The sequence below is a fragment of the Gopherus flavomarginatus genome, chromosome 10, assembly GCF_025201925.1.
Source record: "Gopherus flavomarginatus isolate rGopFla2 chromosome 10, rGopFla2.mat.asm, whole genome shotgun sequence".
NCBI classification, from domain to species: Eukaryota; Metazoa; Chordata; order Testudines; family Testudinidae; genus Gopherus; species Gopherus flavomarginatus.
In genome coordinates, this window is record NC_066626.1 from 11,670,886 (window position 1) to 11,691,515 (window position 20,630).

General features: G+C 57.0%; 1 protein-coding gene and 1 pseudogene across 1 annotated transcript; both read left to right on the plus strand.

Moving 5' to 3' along the window:
- Positions 1-3,965: 3,965 nt before the first annotated feature.
- On the plus strand, positions 3,966-4,143 carry LOC127030547 (uncharacterized; annotated as a pseudogene).
- A 6,887-nt stretch (positions 4,144-11,030) lies between these two features.
- On the plus strand, positions 11,031-16,578 carry LOC127030151 (antigen-presenting glycoprotein CD1d-like). Its single transcript, XM_050916198.1, has 6 exons — positions 11,031-11,079; positions 11,989-12,267; positions 13,539-13,820; positions 14,154-14,450; positions 16,360-16,459; positions 16,539-16,578. The coding sequence occupies exons 1-6, from the start codon at positions 11,031-11,033 to the stop codon at positions 16,576-16,578; spliced, it is 1,047 nt and encodes a 348-aa protein (XP_050772155.1).
- The last annotated feature ends 4,052 nt before the right edge of the window (positions 16,579-20,630 follow it).

The following is a 20,630-nucleotide window of genomic DNA, read 5'->3' on the forward strand; positions in this document are numbered from 1 at the left end:
GTCTGAGCAACATCAATTTCTTTGTTAAACTGATGAATTTATATAAGCTTGTGGTGTCCAGCGGCCATAACTGAACACTGCAAGATGGAGGTTCCCAGGGTCGTGTCTGGGACCAGAGATATTGGCTGGTGTCATTCACCTGCAAGTAGCTGGGAGCAGCTTCCATGCCAGAGGCTGTGTGTGACCAGCCCAGGAGTGGGGTTCTCACAGCAGAGCAGGGTCAGGCTGGCTCCCAGAGTCGAGGATTGGAGAGGCCTAGCAGAACACCGGACAGCACCAGGGGAATGTCAGAGTGGCGCAGTGAGCAGGGTGTATGTGCAGCTTGTTACTCCAAATGGAGTTCACACTTTAAGCACTGATATTTGTGATTTTAAGCGAGTCTTAAGTGCAGTGGCTAAGGGCGGTCAGGAGCAGGTCACAGTTCTGTTATTTTCTGTTTGCTTATTTCGGGAAAGGGAGGTAGGAACAGGAAAGCAGGAAAATGAGTGAAAGCACTGAAGCGACTGCGAAGTTGGAGCTTTTTAGGCTTCAGTCTGCAGAAAAGGAGAGGGAGCACCAGGATTACTGCAATGGAAAGAACTGGAGATAAAAGAAAAAGAGAGAGAGAGAAGAAAGAGAAAGAGTAAGAGAATGGGGAGAAAGAGAGAGAGAGAAAGTGAAAACACCAACTGGACCTGCTAAAGAGGCAGAACCAGAACCCGCCAACCCCAACGACTCCCATCACTCCAAAAATCCACAAGTGGGAACACTTATGTCCTGGACACAGTGAGGCCTTTCTTTATGAATAATAAGTAGTGCAGCTGACGTCTGAGCTCCAAGAATAGCAGCTCTGAGCAGCCATAAGAACTTAGCAGTGTGCCAACCCTCATGACGTTGTCATGAGTCTTATGATAGTGTTTTCCTTAAAGCCTCAGCTCCTGGAGTCAAGTGAAGATGTGACAATGATTTCTGCCTTCATTCTGAAAGAAAAAGTAAGTTTCTAGCCCTTGTGGCTGTGGAAGAAGCATCAACATGTGACTCCGGTGCACCCTAATGGCTCAAAAGGCAAATAAAAAGACCCCCCCAATCTATTATTTTTACATAATCTTCTGATTTTAAAGGCAATCTCTTGGTTTTTGGTGAGCCTGACTCCTGATTGTTGAAAATCTGGGGTTGGCAATCCTGACTTAGCAGCCGTAACAACTCCTCGCAGCAGTCACCCCTTGAGGGTTCAGTCCATCACCCCTCACAGAAGGGGTGCCAATCACAGCACGTCGGTCGAGTGTTTCTAGCTAGTTCTTCAACCACCCGCTGTCCAGTGGCACCGGACACCTGACTGGCATAGCACACTCCAGCTCAAAACCCTGGAGCTCCACACCCTCCCAGGTAGCTGAGACAGCAGGCACACGCCACCACACCCAGGTGCAGCTCCAACCATGTGTGATAAAAGCTGAGCGGCTCCTAGCTCGTAGCTGCCCAATGTGGTGGCAGCCCAATGGTTCCAGGGCCCAAGTTGTTGAAACCGCCCATACAATTGTATTTCAAAGTAGCACATAACACTGACTAGACGCAGTCCCCTCCCCTGCACAGCCAGGCTGGGTCTTTGCCTGGGTTTCTGGGGCCATCTCCTGCTCTGTCTCTACCTTGGGGTTTTAAGTGCCAGGGAAATCCTGGCTGGCTGTGACAGTCTCCTCCTGCGGGGGTCAACAGTCACTTGGGTACCTTTAGTGCAGTCTGGAATGTGCCAGGGCTTGGCGGTGTTATCCTCTGCAACAACCCAGTCCAGGTCCGCCTAGCTGGGACAGATATGGCAACCGTGGCTGGAAGTCTTGTTTCTGCGCCTGGTGTTTTTATAACAGCCAGAACTCCTTTCTTTTGTTGGGGCACTGGGTCCACTGTCCCCTCTCCTTCATTCAGTCTGCGATCTGCTTGTAGATCTTGGCTTTCCGGCGACTTCTGATGGGACAGGACACATGCCTCTCGCCGGAGGGCAAGAAAACCCAGGATCTCAGCATGGGTGCTTGCAGAGGCACAGGGAATGGCTGCTATAACCAGTTTGTGATTCCAGAGCTGCAAACTCACTTTGAGCTGCAATTGCAGAGGGGCATACAGGGCTACACACGAACATTTACATGGGGGAGGTGACATCTGGTGAAGATGAACCCAGAGCAGTACATAAACAGACAGATTGAGCCGAGGGTACAGCAGTGCACTGTGAAATAGCAGTGGCAGGCCTGCCAACAGTAGACTGGTTCATTTTGAATGGAGAGGTGTCAACACAAACCTTATTCCTGGATAATTCACTCCAAAATACAGTTAATCTGCTTCCAAAGCCTCTCTATAAATCCATGGGACACCCATACCTTGAATGCTGTATGCAGATGTGGTTGCCCCATCTCAAAAAAGATCTATTGGAATTGGAAAAGATTCAGAAAAGAACAATAAAAATGATTAGGGGTATGGAACGGCTTCCATATGAGGCGAGATTATCAGACTGGAACTTTTCCGTTTGGAAAAGAGACGACTAAGGGGGGATATGATTGAGGTCCATAAAATCATGACTGGTGTAGAGGAAGTAGATAAGGGAGTGTTATTTACTCCTTCTCACAACACAAGAACTAGGGGTCACCAAATGAAATCTGTAGACAGGAGGTTTAAAACAAACAAAGGAAGTATTTTTTCACACAACACACAGTCAACCTGTGGAAGCCTTTGCCAGAGGATGTTGTGAAGGCCAAGACTATAAGAAGGTGTCACAGACTCACAGATCGTGCCCACTCGTGGCCCCGTGTGGGGGGTGCCCCTTTCAGTGAGACAGCCCTTCTCGGGGGTCCACTCTCTCTTGGGGTCAAGCCCCTCCACCTCCTGGAGCCACACCTCTCTGAGTCTTAGCACATCTGTCTCTCACTGTGGGCCCCTCAGGGAGTCCACTCGCTCTGGTCTCCCCGGGCCTCCTCACCCCCAAAGGGGTTGATGCCCCCCCCTCCCCCCGCCCTGTTCTCTAGCCCGGAGCGACTCTCAGCCAGCATAAAACAGGAGGGTTTATTGAGAGTTGAACCCAGCACAGGAACTCTCAGGGCCTCAGGCCTGGCCTCCCTCAGCCCAGCACATCCCAGTCCCCCTGCATCCAGGTGGGTTTTGCCTTCTCCCCCTCTCTAGCCCAGAGCCTCCCTGCTTCCCAGCTGGGCCTCAGATTTCCCCGGCCCCAAACTCCCTCTGTCCATTGTCTTCTCTACAGGTAAAGTCCAGTAGCTGTGCCCAGGCACAAAGGCGTATGGGGGCACCGGCCCAGCGCTGGCACAGTCCCTCTGACCCGTTCCTGTAAGCGCTGGCACTGACAGGTGGCTTTACGTCAGTAGGCGGGTTTAGGCCCATTAGCAGTGTCTGCCTGGAGCCAGTGAAGCCGCCCACATGAATTAAACAAGGCAGGCGAAGGGAATTCTCTGTCTGCCAGCAGAATCCTGTGTGGAGCGTTCTTGCTTTGAAGGATTGGATCTGGAGGCGCCGACTCTGTGGGTGCTCCAGGGCTGAATCACCCATGGGAAAAATTAGTGGGTGCTTGGCAGCCAAGCTCTCCCCTCTGCCCCCCCCATCTGCCCCTTCTCCTCCTCCCCTTCCCAGTGCACTGTGTCTCCGCCCCTCCCTCCCTCGCTCCCTCCCTGCGCTTGCCGCCACCAAACAGCTGCGAGGGGGGGAGCGGGAACACAGCACGCTCAGGGAAGAGGCGGGGATTTGGGGAAGGAATTGAATAGGGGCGAGGACTTTGGGGAAGGGGTTGGAATGGGGGCGGGAGAGGGTGGGACAGAGGTGGAGTCAGGGCAGGGCAGAGGGGGGTCGAGCACCAGCTGGTGCCAGAAGAAGTTGGCGTCTATGATTGGATTGGAGTCGTTTTGGAGCAGTGATTGCCACTTAGTTCCATAGATCTCAAAGTATTTGGTCTTTTGGCCCCGAGATGAAAACTGTGTCTGTGTCTCTTGGACCGTGAAATACAAATATTATCTCCTAAGCTAATATCTGTTCTAATCAGTGTGGTATCTGATCTGTTCTCCATTGGAGAGCTGTATGTTCAATGGGTTTTTTGAGAAAGGGAGTTGGAGTAGGGGCTTTCTCTGCCCATTCCACACATCAGCCTGGTATTGTAGCGCTTCCAGGAGCTTAGCCCAAACCACCCGTGCTCTTGTTTTCACAGAGGCACAGGCTGACTCTCCTGTCGCTGGGGTCGGGGGCTCCGTCCTGGGCTTGCTCTTCACAGCCCTGGGATTGCTCGTCTACCTGAGGAATAAGAAAGGTGAATGGCTCCGGGACAGCGCTGCAGCACCAGGAAATGACGCTCAGTGGGGCCATGATGAAATCGCACTGGAGGATTTCACTAGAATTTTGATTCACCACAATTTGCTTTAGCTTCCCCTTCTGGCATGAATCAAGTTCTCTAGTGACCGAGGTGCTTCCTGCCCATCTCTCTGTCCACGGCCAGGAAGTGTGGGGCTATTCTCTGCTCCTGGCTTCCCAGAAATCTGACCCAGACCATTCAGATTTGGAGCTACAGTGGTGCCCTCCTGCCTTCCCTCCAGGTCTCCTCTTTAGTCCCACACACTCCTGGAACGTCAGGGAGTTGCAGGCACAGCTGGTGGTGTCTGTAAATCAGCCAATTTCTCTCCAGTTATGAAACAAACACACTTCCCCTATTACAAAAATGGAGACCAAACCCACGTGAGAAATGCAACAGCAATCCCACCCCTGAACTCTGAGACTAATTTATTGTACCCTCTGAATTGCTTCTCTTTTTGCCTAAATGCATAAAAAGTATGTAATAACTTGCAGGTCAAAATGCTGAGTGCATGATGCCTGAGTTTCTGTTATGTCCGCAGGTGGCGCGCGCACGCACGCACACACACACACAATTATTTTCCCTGTGAGCCATAACCTCTCATTCACCCACTGACCATCCGTACAAAGCTCTTCCGAAAAGCACCAGAATCTCCCCTGAAATGAAATAACGAGAACGGGAGGGGCTGGAGCTGAACTTTGACTCCACTTTGTTCTCTGCTAGCTCCACTGCCAGGTGCTGATGCCTCCTGCCTTGCTCCCTGCCGGGCTCCTGAACTCAATCCCGCCCTGGCAAGTGCAGCCAGGAGTGATGCTGCTGATCAGTATTGCAAGTTCACTAGATCAAAAAGCATGCGTCGGACCCCCACAAAATCGGGAGCTTTTATGAAAAAAGATTATACTGGGATTTTAGGTCTTTCAGATTTCTGAACTCTCCCGGCCCCTTGCACCACGGGCGTGCACACGTGGCAATTAACATTGCCCACTCTCCCACATGTATGGGGTAAGGGGAGTTTGGCCCCTGCTGCAGGACCTTTCCGCCCCACATCTGCCCCTCTCCTGCCCAGCCATTCATCCTGTCCCCCCAACTGCTCTCAATTTAGCCTTCCTCAGTTCAGTCCCTCAGCCCCCATCATCACCACCCCATCAGTTCAGCCCCTCCACACCAGCACCCTCAGTTCACTCTCCCAGCACTCACACCATCTACTCACACCCTCAATCCAGCCCCTGCCGCCCCATCAGCCCTCACCTCCTCACTTTGGCTGTAAGGATTAGGGTTTTCCTCTAGCCACCTTGTGAAGCCCGAGGTCTTTCTCTGCAGCCAGATTAGGAGAGCAGCAGCCATGAGCTAAGGAGCAAAAAGTCACATCCTCACATTCCCTGTAAAGTACATGAAAACAAGGTAATATCGGGCTGTTAAGGGGGCTCCTGTCCTAATAGTGCCCATCCTCACCAGATAAAGGAACAGAGCTTAAGCTGGTTAAAGAAAAATTAGTTTCATTCATTTAGGGTGACCAGACAGCAAATATGAAAAATCGGGACAGGGGCTGGGGGGTAATAGGAGCCCGTATAAGAAAAAGACCCAAAAATCGGGACTGTCCCTATAAAATCCGGTCACCCTACATGCGTTCTGTCTGGCAGGCGGTCACTTATCAACAGTTGTGGTTGTAAAATCCCCATTTCTTTATCGTTTTGTCTTTATGTTCCCCACTTCCCTATTGTTTTCTCTGTGGTTGCTGTCTGGTTCTTTAATGGTTTCTGTCTGCGATGGTTCATTTTGCGAGGTACATTAATGAAGGGGGGGGGGTAGGATTGGTTAGAGAATGTGTTACACTAGGGTAGGATTGGTTACAGAATGTGTCACACTAGGTTAGGATTGGTTAGGAATGTTTTAGCACAAGGACTGGTCACAGTACAGCTCAGCAAGACTCAAGTTTTACTCTCTAAAGTGGGGGCCAAAAGGAAGTTCTTGGGCACCAACTCCAGGATGCAGCCCCAGGTCAGAGCTGCCAGAGCTCCCCAGCTGACCTCATCCTGACTGTCCAGCAGGGACAAATTATCTGCCTTTCTGGGAGTGGGAGTCACAGCATTTTGGGTTTAGTCTCTGCATTGTTTTGGGTAATAACTGTTAATAAGGAGAGGTTAAGTGGGATATTGCTGTGTAAGGCTCTTTCCCTGGTAAAAGACCCCACAAACCCGCAGTGCGAGGTTACCCTGAGCCCTCGGCATGGGGAGGGGGAGGATGCCGAAATGAAGAGGGTTACGCCTTGAGCCATGGACCAGGGGAAAGGTGGCTGCCCCTGAGTGTGCGACAAACAGAGAATTGTGTGCGGGTAACACAGCCCCCCTGCAGGCCCCAATTTACCCCTCCCAGCCTCAGCTCTGCTCCTTAGGGTTCTTCACCCTCCCCAGGCCTGGGGCCTGCCCGAGGGTCCCCTCTCTCCCACTTCCCAGGCTGGCAGGAGAGCAGCCTGCCCGGGGCTGACAGCGGGACCCTCTCCTCAGCCCCCACAGCAACGTCCCGGGCAGAGAACTCAGCTGAAACCATAACTCGGTGACATTTGAGATTTCTAGCCCCAGCCTACAAGTCAGGCTGAATTTTACTTAGAAATCGCATCTCTGGTGATGAACTGGCGAGCGTTGACATGTCTGTCCCCGGCACGGCCCTTGCTCTGCGGGCGACGGGCGTGCCAGATCCCCGGGGAGGGGCAAAGGGCGGGAGAGTCAGGGCCGGCTCTAGGTTTTTTGCCGCCCCATTATTATTTAGGAGACTGGAGAGAAGATGCAGGGCTGCATGGAAAGACACACTGGCCAGTAGGAGAGTAATGTAGGATTTTAGTGTTTTCGGTGAGCTTATCACAGAGTGAGACTTTATGTGTTTAAACATACGTGTATTATTATGAGATGCGTCTGACACTGCAAGATGAAAAAGCAGCAGTGACTGACCCTGGGTTACTGGAACACACCAAAGCTCCTTGTGCGCTAGAAAGGGGAGAGAGTAGGGAGAAAAACGTAAGGCTCTTTGGATCCGCTTCTCATCCTGAGTCAACTTCTTCAGGTGACAGTTTCCTCAGCCTCAGACCGCCCTGAGCCAGACTTGCGGCTCAGATCCCAGCCTGGAGAACAAAAGCCACAACCAGGGGCGGGGGCAAAGAGCAGATGCGTGAACAATACCTGTGGGGCAGTGGGTGAAGTTCTGTCCCTCTGCGCTGACCACCTGGATGTAGAAATACCTGACAGGCATCGTGAGCACAGCGTCCAGACCGGGCACCCAAACTAGGCTCCTCTCTGCACTGACAGGGGCTGGAGGAGCCTCCCTAACTTGCAAGAGCAGCAGGAGGAGATATTGGATCAGACTCATAACGTCACAGGGGGCTCAGGATGTAGCAATAGAAACAAGTGGCAGCAGAGGAGGTGAAGGCCCCGTGGCCATTGGGGGCACAGTGGTGTGCAGAGTGAACGGTGGCGTCACTTCTTGTAACCAGGGTGGGCAGTGAATTCCTGCCCCGCGAATGCACCTCTGAACTCTGGGGCTTTGCTGGCCAAGGACCACACCTGTGAGAAGGGCAATGTTTGTGTGGGGGTGTTAAAGGAGCATTTGTTTGTTGGACAAAGTGAGGAGCTGAGGCAAAGGACACTGCCCAGCGTACTCAGAGGTGGGCGTTTTGCTCACGGTCACACACTAATGACTAGCGGTGATGCTGTTTCCCCACAACAATGCCGGGCTCCTTTCCCCTTTTCTTTGCTGTACACGACTCCGGGAGGGGAAGCGTTGGCTCTGAGAGGCACTGGGTGGGGGGGGTTAGTTTTCCCAGTTTGCGGCTGGGACTCAAGGGGGTTCTGTGCTGGATTGTTCTGAGGAACCCCTGGATGCTGAACCCGGCCCTGGTTGCTGCCGACTCCCCTGGCAGAAGGGTGGCATTTGTACAGCAGGGGCATGAGATGACCGGGTGCCGGAGTCTCCAGGGCAGGGCTAGGCCAGGACAGTCTGGCAGCTACAGCGCCACACAGGAGTCAGGACACCTGGGTTCTGTCCGGCTCTGCTGCACTCTCACTGTGTGACCTCGGGCAGGTCATGTCACCTCCCCATTTGCTTCTCTCTGGGACAGGGGTTAATGGTGTTTCCCTGCGTGGCTGGCAGTTAACTGTCAGTGCTAACCTGAAACCACACGAGGAAATGAGAGAAACCGCAATCTGCACAGCCCTGGTGCTAACCAGTGACGGGTGTCGTCGTCCCCTGTCACTGGGAATAGCCCAGGGACGGCACACGCTGGTGGACACAGGATGGTCATTCGTGGGCTGCCTCAGGGCTCAAATGTTGACCCTAAAAAGCACAAAACAGCAAAGCTCCCTGCTGCAAATGCAGACAAGCCCCAGCCTCAGCACAACCACCACCGGCGTGAAACTCACTGCACTCACCTCGCTGAGCTCTCGGGGGCCTGGGCGGCTGCTCCCCAGCGTCTCCTGCTGCCTCGCAGTGCAGGGACCTGCTGCCCCTGCTCCATGCGGGTCCTGCGATGGTGCGTGGCTTCCTTGGGCAGGACATGTGGGGCCTGTCCGTAGCGGCAACTGCCCGGCCTCCTTCCTTCCGTCACACAGCCCATGGAGGGTCCTGATGGGGGAGTCACTCCGGAGGCTGCGCTCCCTGCTGAGGGTGCAAACTCACTTACTCTGGGCTGCGGGAAATAGGGGACCTTGTGGAGGGGAAGGCTCAAGCCTCATTCCTGCCCTGAGCCCTGCAACAGGCTTTAGAGAAGAGCCCGACACCCAAGGATGAGTTTGGGGGAGATTCTCTGTGGAAAAGCTGCGTCTGCTCCAGGGCCAAGTGGGGAAACCCAAGCAGGGGTTCCCCTCAAACAGTGAGGTCCCAGCACCCACAGAACAGCCGCACCTGACATGGGGTTCCTTCCGCCAGGTAGTGATTTGCACCCAGAAACCATGCATGGTCACTGAATGTCAGTGTTGTCATGAGACAAGCGTGAGGCTGCACAGCAATGAGAAGTAACCCTACAATAACAACCCAGCCTGTCCACAGCCCAGCACTCCCCAACAACCCTACAATAACAACCCAGCCTGTCCACAGCCCAGCGCTCCCCAACAACCCTACAATAACAACCCAGCCTGTCCACAGCCCAGCACTCCCCAACAACCCTACAATAACAACCCAACCTGTCCACAGCCCAGCGCTCCCCAACAACCCTACAATAACAACCCAGCCTGTCCACAGCCCAGCGCTCCCCAACAACCCTACAATAACAACCCAGCCTGTCCACAGCCCAGCGCTCCCCAACAACCCTACAATAACAACCCAGCCTGTCCACAGCCCAGCGCTCCCCAACAACCCTACAATAACAACCCAGCCTGTCCACAGCCCAGCGCTCCCCAACAACCCTAAAATAACAAACCAGCCTGTCCACAGCCCAGCGCTCCCCAACAACCCTACAATAACAACCCAGCCTGTCCACAGCCCAGCGCTCCCCAACAACCCTACAATAACAACCCAGCCTGTCCACAGCCCAGCGCTCCCCAGCAACGCTACAATAACAACACAGCCTGTCCACAGCCCAGTGCTCTCCAACAATGCTACAATAACAACCCAGCCTGTCCACAACCCAGCGCTCCCCAGCAACCCTACAATAACAACCCAGCCTGTCCACAGCCCAGCGCTCCCCAGCAACCCTACAGTAACAACACAGCCTGTCCACAGCCCAGCGCTCCCCAACAACCCTACAATAACAACCCAGCCTGTCCACAGCCCAGTGCTCCCCAACAACCCTACAATAACAACACAGCCTGTCCATAGCCCAGCACTCCCCAGCAACCCTACAATAACAACCCAGCCTGTCTACAGCCCAGCGCTCCCCAGCAACCCTACAATAACAACACCGCCTGTCCACAGCCCCAGCGCTCCCCAGCAACCCTACAATAACAACACAGCCTGTCCACAGCCCAGCGCTCCCCAGCAACCCTACAATAACAACCCAACCTGTCTACAGCCCAGCGCTCCCCAGCAACCCTAAAATAACAACCCAGCCGGTCCACAGCCCCAGCGCTGCCCAGCAACCCTACAATAACAACCCAGCCTGTCCACAGCCCAGCGCTCCCCAGCAACCCTAAAATAACAACCCAGCCTGTCCACAGCCCCAGCGCTGCCCAGCAACTCTACAATAACAACCCAGCCTGTCCACAGCACCAGTGCTTCCCAGCAACGCTACAATAACAACCCAGCCTGTCTCTTCACCCCGATCTCCCATCACTTGGGGGCAGCCAGGCCCAGCCCCGCAGGGCAGGCCTGTTACTGCAGTGGGAGTGGGGGCGGATTCCCTCTCCATCCCCCCGAACCGCACCTCCATGCTCAGCCAGGCTTGGCTGCAGTGCCAGGGAAACGGGTGCTGCTGGGGGTGGAGCTCCCGGGCAGAGTGAGGAGCAGGACACTGGCCACGAATGCGAGCCCTGCAGATCGGCCCAGTTTGCCTAGGCGCAGATCTGACCCTAGTTCTGACCTTGTCGCCGGGGATCCCCCTCCCGCACTGCTGCTGCTCCCCGACTGTGCCCGGATTGGCTGAGGCTGGCAACTGCAGGCATAGAGCTGAGCAGAGACAGAGAAAGAGAGAAGTTGGTTGCGAGGCTTGTGGCCTGGGGAGGAACCGACAGCCCGTGGGCTGGGCCCCTCGTCTCACCGCACTGACACTTGCCAGAGCCTGGATCCCGCTCCCCCTGCCAGGATGCTGCTCCCACTGCTGCTCCTCCCCTGGGCATGGGGGTCCCTGGCCGGTAAGTGGGGACCCCTCCCTGCCCTTTTCGCTACTGGGCGGGGGGGGGAAGGGAGTTGTTCATGATATAATGCCAGGGCCAGGGTGGGGCAGCACCACATAAGATCATAGGAATGGCCGGACTGGGTCACACCAAAGTTCCATCTTGCCCCGTGTCCTGTTGGCCGACAGCAGCCAGTGCCAGGTGCCCCAGAGGCAGGACCGGCTCCAGACACCAGCCTACCAAGCACGTGCTTGGGGCGGCACCTTGGGACATGGCGGCATTCGGGGTTTGTTTTTGTTTTTTTTTGGTTCGGCTGGGTGGTGCTAGGGGGAGCCGGGACTTAGGCAGCATGGCACCGTGCTGGGGGGGTGGGACTTGCGCAGCACGGCGCTCGGCGGGGGCGGGCTTCAGCGGCACGGCGTTCAGGGAGGTGGGGACTTGGGTGGCATGGCGCCGTGCTGGCAGGGTGGGGACGTGGGCAGCGCGGCGCTCGGGGGGCAGGGTGGTGCTCTTTGTTTTTGCTTGGGGCGGCAAAAATGTTAGAGCCGGCCCTGCCCAGAGGGAATGAACAGTCAGAAATCATCCAGTGACCCATCTCCTGTCGCCCATTCCCAGCTTCTGACAGACAGAGGTTAGGGATCAGAGGGGTAGCCGTGTTAGTCTGGATCTGTAAAAGCAGCAAAGAGTCCTGTGGCACCTTATAGACTAACAGACATATTGGGACACACATCCCTGCCCATCCTGGCCAATAGCCATTGATGGACCTGTCCTTCGTGAACTTATCTAGCACTAGTGACCCTTGCTGGTGTGCAAGAGGAGGGGGAGGCAGATTACGGTTCAGCAGGAAAACCCTGGAACTGGAGAGCATTAAGGAGACAGAGACTCCTTAATCTCTCTCCTCACCCGCTTTGTCCTCTCCTTGTTTCCCCTCCCCTCCTGTCCCCCCAGGGTCTCTCACCCTCCAGCTGCTCAAAACCACTGTCTTCCACAATGCCAGTTCTAGGACCATGGAGGGGTTGGCCCTGCTCAGGGACCTGAGGACCCACGCCATGGATTGCAGCACCTGCAAGATTCGCTTCCTGCAGCCCTGGGCCCACCAGGGCCTCACTCCGAAGCAGTGGCAGGGCCTGGAGACAGTGCTCCATGACTATCTGTCCAAATTCTTCCCTCTTATTAACAAAGTGGTTAAGGATGAAGAAGAGCACTGTGAGTATGGAGCGGTCCCCACACCCAGCACGGAGCTGAGAACTGACACACTCACTGCAGTAACTGTGTCCTGACAGGGTGGATCGTGGGCAAGACTGCCAGTTCCTGGCCCTTAGGCTGAATGGAGTCCGTGTGCCCTAGAAGGGAATGGCCCCGTTACCCATTCTCCACCCTGCTGAGCCAGTCCCCCAGCTCTGCGGCCAGGTTGCAGCCTGCACCCCCAGAGGAGAAAAGCCCCATGTCCCATCCCTTGAGCATAAGCACATGGTTTTTCACAGCCATGTGCCCTACCAAAGGCCCCTGTTCATACCACTGGAACCTGGCCAGCCTGAACATTGAAAACTGACACCTTCAACACAAGAATTGGAAAGGCAGGAAATGCAGAGCTAAGCGAATCCCGCTCCCCACCCTCACAGCCATCTCTGCTCAGTGGGACGGGACAGACCCAGCACACCTCTTCTCAGCCCAGTGTCTGCGCTGGGTGTCAGGTGCTGGAGCATTAAAAGCAGGTCCTCGGACGAGACTTTCTCTCAGGAACCCCTTACTCACCTGCCCCCAGATTTGCACCACAAAGTGTCCTCTGCACCTTGCTGGGGCAGAGCTAGTTTCAGGGCAATCTGCCTGGGCAGGTGCGTTTCACAATAGAGTGACAGCCAGCCCTGCAATCACAACTCATCCCCACAGGAACCTCGCAGTGATGGGGCTCAGACGGATGCTCCTGGGGCTCAGAGGTTTCTGCCTCTCTGGCTGAGTGAGTGTGAGACTCGGTGTGTCATGCCCTGAGGCACTGCTAGGGAAACAATCCCTGGCAGAGGTGTGAACTGTCTGTGGACTCAGGTGCGTGTCACTGCTGGGCGTACGCACCACAGACAGAACCGAGGCCCAGGGACTTTTGTAACACTGGGAAGCCAGATTCGTCCTTGCTACCAGTGCAGAGCTGAGCTCAGAGGAGCCCAGGGATGTATGTTTATTGAGGATCGGGGCCATAATTTTCTCTAGAGCATCACAAATCACTTTAAAAAAAATTAACATTTAAAAGGCAGGTGATTTGGGTAGGGGTCTGTATCTCACAAAACCCATGACCAAAGGACACCAAATTTGCACCACAAACTCTGCCTCAGGCCCCAATATAGTCCAGTGATTTTTGAGCCAATCTGATCATGCGTGTGGACCTCAGAGCGTCTCTCTATTTCTGCCCCTACCTCTGTCCCCCTCACCACCCGGTGACCTCCCAATGGCCTGTCCTCATTGCCCTGCCATTCCTGTTCCAGACCCCTTTGTCCTTCAGGCCTCCATCGGCTGCGAGCTCCACCCCAATGGCACCTCACGGCAGTTCTGCGATGCCGCGGTGAACGGGGAGGATTTCATCAGCTTCAGCGTGGACGAGGGCACCTGGGTCGCTCGGCACAGGCATAAGCTGGCCCTCATCTCACGAGACTTTCTTAATCAGGATAAGAGCACGACTGCCATGGCTCAGTTTCTCCTGAGAACAACGTGTATCAATGAGCTCAAGAGCTTTGTCCAGTACGGGAAAGAGTCTCTGGAGAGACAAGGTGAGGCTGGATGCCACTCCCCGCTCACTGAGATGCAGCCACTTCTGGGATGGGCTTTTTAAACAGGGACCCTTGTGTTGTGTACAAATGCAGCTCCACCTGGGCTAGAGCGCAGTAACGATTTCATCGCCACCCTACACCGCAATTTAAGACAGGAAGTGAAGGGGGATCCCCTCAGGAATGGCAACTGAAGGGGGCAGAATTGGGGTCTGAGCAGGGCAGTGCTGCCAACGCCTGACCCCGGGAAGTGGAGCTGGACTTGGCTAGTGAGTCCCTGAGGCTCAGGCTGAATCGTCCCCTCTCCCCCGCCCCGTCTCTCTCCTCCTGTCTCAGAGAAGCCAGTCGCTGTGGTGTTTGCCCGAGCACCTCCCCCATCCGGGACCCCCGCACTGGTACTGCTGGTTTGCCGAGTCACCAGTTTCTACCCCCGTCCTGTCCGTGTGGCCTGGCTGCAGGACGAGGAGGAGGTGGCAGCGGGCTGGAGGTTGAACTCCAGCGGGATCCTGCCCAACGCGGACCTGACCTACCAGCTGCGCAGCTCCCTGGCTGTGGGGCCAGGTGACGGGCACAGCTACGCCTGCCGGGTGCAGCACAGCAACCTGGGGGGCCAGAGCCTGCTGATCCCCTGGGGTAGGTGCATGTCCGCGGGGGGGGAGGGTGGTCATAGTCTCTGGGGGCTTTTCTTGCACATCTCAAGCGGGGCAGGGTCCGGGCAGTGAGAGTGGGGAGAGGGAGGCAGAGCAGGTGTAGGGGGTGTGGCGGTGGATCAGGGGAGCAGGTTGGAGGGGAATGGGGCAGGACTGGCACAGGAGAAGCAGGCTGGGGGCTGAGGGGAGAAGTAATGGGATGGGCAGGGGGGAGAGCTGTCTGGAGTGTGGCAGAGGGGAGACAATGGGGCAGGGCTGGGGGGTTTGGGGAAAGAGGCAGGAGCTAGAGGTGGTCGGACAGAGGGGAGTAGCACTGGCATGCGGGAAGGCTGAGAGGGTGGGAATGTGGGGGGAGCAGCGAGGGTGGGACGATGGAGGACAATGAGGGAACAGGGTCTGGGTAGGGGTGTCTGAGAGCAGAGAGGGTGGGACAGTGAGGAAGGCAGAGGGAAGAAGGCTCGGTGGGGGGCTGAGGGCAGTGGGTCGGAGTGGGGGAAGCAGGAGGACTGTGGGGGAGGCTGAGGGAACAGGGTTATGGTAGGGGGCAGCTGAGGGCAGTGGGTCGGGGTGGGAGGAGCAGGGGGAGGCTGAGAGAACAGGGTCAGGGTGAGGGGCTGAGGGCAATGAGTCGGGGTGCGGGGTTCAGGGGGGACTTAGGGGGAGGCTGAGGAAACAGGGTCAGGGTGAGGGGCTGAGGGCACTGGGTCGGGGTGGGGGGACCAGGGGGGACTGAGGGGGAGTCTGAGGGAACAGGGACAGGGTGGGGAGGCTGAGGGCAGTGGGTCAGGTGAGGGGAGCAGAGGGCACTGTGGGGGAGGCTGAGGAACAGGGTCAGGGTGGGGGGCTGAGGGCAGTGTTTCTGGATAAGGGGAGCAGGGCGGACTGTGGGGGAGGCTGAAGGAAGAGGTCTGGGTGGGGGGCTGAGGGCAGTGGGTCGAGCAGCAGGGGGGACTGCAGAGGAGGCTGGGGAAGAGGGCTGGGTGGGGGGCTGAGGGCAGTGATTTGGGTGGGGGAGCAGGGGGGACTGTTGGGGAGGCTGAGGGCAGCGGGTCAGGTTGGGGGAGCAGGGGGAACTGCAGAGGAAGCTGGGGAAAGAGGGCTGGGTGGGAGGCTGAGGGTTATGGGTCAGGTTGGGGGAGCAGGGGAGACTGAGGGGAAGCCTGAGGGAACAGGGTCAGGGTGGGGGGCTGAGGGCAGTGGTTCGGGTGGGGGGAGCAGGAGGACTGTGGGAGAGGCTGAGGGCACAGAGTCAGGGTGGGGGAGTGGGGGGACTGTGGGGGAGGCTGAGGGAAGAGGGCTGAGTCGGGGGCTGAGGGCATTGGGTCAGGTGGGAAGAGCAGAGGGGACTGTGGGGGAGGCTGAGGGAACAGGGTCAGGGTGGGGACAGCTGAGGGCAGTGGGTCAGTTGGGAGCAGCAGGGGGGACTGTGGGGGAGGCTGAGGGCAGTGGGTCAGGGTGGGGGGAGCAGGAGGACTGGGGGAGGCTGAGGGCACAGGGTCAGGGTGAGGAGCTGAGGGCAGTGGTTCATGTGGGGGGAGCAGGAGGACTGGGGGAGGCTGAGGGCACAGGGTCAGGGTGAGGGGCTGAGGGCAGTGGTTCGTGTGGGAGGAGCAGGAGGACTGGGGGAGGCTGAGGGCACAGGGTCAGGGTGGGGGAGCGGGGGCACTATGGGAGAGGCTGGGGGAAGAGGGCTGAGTGAGGGGCTGAGGGCACGGGTCAGGGTGGGGGGAGCAGGGCAGCCTGTGGGGGAGGCTGAGGGAACAGTGGTGGGGTGTGGCAGGGCAGATGGCAGTGGGCCAGGGTAAGGAGATGGAGGGACAGCAGGGGAGGCCTTGGGAACAGGGTCCATACTCCTATGCCCATTCCCAGCGCATCACCCCTGTGTGTTACAGGGCACAGCAGGCCCTGGGGCCCCGGCCTGGCCGTGGGCATCACCCTGGGGGCTCTGGCCGTGGCCGCCGTGGCTGTGGTGCTGTGGTGGAGAATACGCAGGTGAGTCTCTCCCTCACCGGGGTGGGGGTGGGGAGGCCGCTACACCCCATAACCCATCCCCTCTGCTCTCTCCTTCCAGGGGCCACCCAGACGTCAGAACAGGAGAGCCCAGAGCCTGAGGATGCAGCACCGGCTTAGATATGGGGACCGGCCCCTCACTTGGGGACATGGACCTTGGGGCTGACTCTGCGCCCAGCTGCAGAGCTGAGGACTCTGAAGCCCTGTCTGGACTGGAGCACTGGGAGATCGGGGCACTGGGTGGGGAGTGGGATTCTCCTCCCCCTGGGACCTTTGAGGCATGTTGGACATGTGAGGGCGCTGTGGGATCCAGGATCCGCATGGAGCTGGAGCTGTCCTGTGCCATTCAATAAACCCTGCAGGGAGACGCTGCCCAGCAGGCCCCGGATGCAGGGATCAGGCCTTGCTACATACACAAGGGGAGAAAGTACAGGCTGGGGCCATGGGAGCCAGAAGGGGATCCTGGCAGGGCGTTCAGGCTGAGCGGGGATGCCTGGGAAGCAAGTGGATTGGCTACCAGAGCTGGGTGTGAGGGACCTCAGGCTCCGGGGGTAGGTTCTGTCAGTTTGTTCTGTGTCTGGACAGCACTGAGCACTCAGGGGTCCTGGGCACGACTGGGATCCTTGGCCCTGCGGTAATCCAGTGCAACCCCTCTGCCGGTCTGAGCTGGCAGCCACAAGGGCCAGTTCAGTATCTAGGGGTTCCCTTTCAACGCAGAACCGGCGCCAGCCCTCACCCAGTGACCTGGGACAATTACACGCCATCCCTCTGGGTGCCTTGGATAGGCAATACTTCCCCTCTCACAAGCAGGGTCTGAGTGCTGCAACAAAAACTTTTAATAAAAGGAGGGAAATAATGAGGCATTAATTTGGGGAAATACCCAAAGAGGGTTTATAAACATAAACATGAGCAAAAGACTCACTCCCAAGTAGGGTGGGCAGTGTCCTTTTCCCCTCAGGTTCTTAAATCCAGCCACCCAACAGTCCTGTTAATGTGCCCATCCCCTCTCTGCACCCCATTCACAGTGGCTGTCCCATCCCTTCTCTGCACCCCACTCACAGTGGCTGTCCTTGGTCAGTGCATTGCCAGAGTTCACCTCCCAACCCAGAGATGGAGGTAAGGAGGCATCTTACTTGCTCCAGTCTCTGAGGGGCCCTGCTGGTCACACCTCCCTGCCAGCTCATGCACAATGGGGAGTCTTGTGCACCAGAGACACTTTCCAAAAGCAGCTCCAATACTCAGACCTAGATATCACTAGCTGCAATTCTACAGCATATATGAAAACTTTCTATTGAATCCAAATTAAAACTCTTATATAACTGGGAGCCTCTTGCTGCTGCTGCACCCAAGAAAATATAAATATCTAACCCTACTCTTAAATCACTGGGCTTTGAACCCATGTCACCTGCCTAGCAAGTGCCATTGAGTTGGGAGTGAGTCCCTCAATCAAAAAATGCCAAGCACAGTTCTTCTGTCCTTCATTCACACAACCAGGAGAACAACCTTTATTGCCTCTGCCCCAGTAACAATGAGACTGGGGAGCCCACCCCAGCCAAAAGTGACCATGTAGCCAGCAAGCCATCATGCTGAGCACAGGCAGGGTGAGTGGGCCCAAGCAAATGAGATCAGCCCCTGAAGGCCTTTCCCACAGCTCCTCAGCAAAGTCTGAACGAGCTCTCTCCAGACAACAGCAATAACAACGGTCCTGGCTGTGGATGGGAAGTGGGTATGAGAAAGGGGCTGACAGCGAGGACTCCAGGGCTCTCTCCCAGCTCTGGGAGGGGAGTGAGGGCTGGTGGTTAGAGTGGGGTGGGGGCTGGGAGCCAGGACTCCTGGGTTCTCTCCCAGCTCTGGGAAGGGAGTGGGGGCTGGTGGTTAGAGCAGGGGGGGCTGGGAGCCAGGACTCCTGGGTTCTCTCCCAGCTCTGGGAGGGGAGTAGGGGCTGGTGGGTCAGAGCAGGGGGGCTGGGAGCCAGGACTCCTGGGTTCTCTCCCAGCTCTGGGAGGGGAGTAGGGCTGGTGGGTTAGAGCAGGGGGGCTGGGAGCCAGGACTCCTGGGTTCTTTCCCTGGCTCGGGGAGGGTAGGGGAGTAGGGTCTGGGAACCAGGACTGTCCCTACCAACTGTGCTGCCCTATGAGCTGGGAACGGCCCCTTCCCGGGGTGGGGTTCTGCTCTCAAGGGCTCTAGGGCTGCAGGAGCAGTTGGGGGAGGGGAAGAAGCAGGGCAGGGAGACTCACTTGATAGGACAGGGGAGCAGGCAGGAGGCAGCAAGAGCAGTGGAAAGTGCTGGTGAGCAGCACGGTTTGGGACAACTGCCCAAAGCCCAATGCTTTGGGGGGCCTGCAGAGCCCAGGGTGACCCGGGGGATTAGCAGGCAGGCCTGGCGATGGCAGCAGGATCGGGACCACCCCCGCACTCACCGATGGAGGGAAGTGGAGGGATGTGGCTGGGAGCCGACGGAGCGGAGCAGACTAAGGCAGGGTCGCTCTGCTTCCCACTGCCACCGGTGAGTGCGGGGGTGATCCCGATCCCTGCTGCCATCGCCAGACCCACCGCTAATCCTCCACCCTGGGCTGCGTCACTCAGGGAATGGGGCTTGAGGGAAGGGGTGGAGTGGGGGCAGGGGCAGGAAGAGGTGGGCAGGGCGGAGCAGGAGTAGGGGCTTAGGGAAAGGGGTGGAGTGGGGGCAGGCTGGGGCAGGGGCAGGAAGGGGTGGCGGGACAGAGCAGGAGTGGGGCCTTACGGGAAGGGGTGAAGTGGGGGCAGGGCAGAGCAGGGGCAGAGGTCCTGGGTCCTGTAGCCCCCTAGGGATGGCCCTTGTAGCGAGCACAGCCCGTGGCGGGGCCAGACAGGGGATGGGCTGGCCATTGGAGCCACTGCTGCCACAAACACAGCACGCAGCTGCCTAGGACAACGGGCAATTTGAGGTCCCAAATTTCCTGGTGCCCTATGCAACTGCATATTCTGCATATGCCCAGGGACGGCCCTGTTGGGAGCCAGGACTCCTGGGTTCTCTCCCCAGCTGTAGGAGGAGAGTGGAGCTACTGTGTTAAAACCTGCTGAATGAACGGAAACAACTCTTATTTATGTATTGCCATCTGCATGGCACGGCTGGACCCTCCCACCAGGGCCCACTGGGGTCCCCACAGTCACTGCTTTGAGTGTAATCAGCCCCTGTGAGATCCTGGAGCCCCAGATGTCTTCTTCCTTCCACTTTGGATCAGAGGCTCCCAAAGGTTCCCTGAAGGCAGCAGAGTCAGTGAGAGGGAATGTGGGGCTGAGCTGGGGCAGGGAAAGGGTTAATGCAGGAGGGGTTGCCCTGTAAGGTATCAGGGGAAAGGTTAGGAGCTGCCAAAAGTCATTGTTCTCTCTGTCTAGCTTTGTGTATCATCAATGCATATGAAATTTCATGGAAAGATCCTGGAAGTTGTGGAATCAGTCAAATTTTAGCTTCCCCAGAGGTAACAGCAAAGAAGGTAACCAACACCCGGGCGGGGTGTGAAACAACCCATCACCAGCCATTGTCCAGCAAGGAAGCTACCATTCAATGAATCACCTGCATGAGGCCACAGCAAGGGAACTGCTCAGCCTCGCTGGGAGTTTCAGGCCATGTCTACATCTAAAATTTTGCAGCGCTGGTTGTTACAGCTGTATTAGTACAGCTGTATAGGGCCAGCGCTGCAGAGTGGCCACACTTACAGCAACCAGCGCTGCAAGTGGTGTTAGATGTGGCCACACTGCAGCGCTGTTGGGCGGCTTCAAGGGGTTTTGGGGAAGGCGAGAGCAAACCGGGGAAGGAGACCAGCTTCGCCGCGGTTTGCTCTCGCGTTCCGCGAACCACCCTGCAAACCGCAGGGAAGGAGACCTGCTTGCTCGGGGGTTCGGGGAACGCGAGAGCAAACCGCGGCGAAGCTGGTCTCCTTCCCCGGTTTGCTCTCGCCTTCCCGGAACCACCCAGCAAACCGCAGGGAAGAAGACCTGCTTGCTCGGGTTTCGGGGAACGCGAGAGCAAACCGCGGCGAAGCTGGTCTCCTTCCCCGGTTTGCTCTCGCCTTCCCGGAACCACCCAGCAAACCTCAGGGAAGGAGACCTGCTTGCTCGGGGTTCGCGGAACGCGAGAGCAAACCGCGGCGAAGCTGGTCTCCTTCCCCGG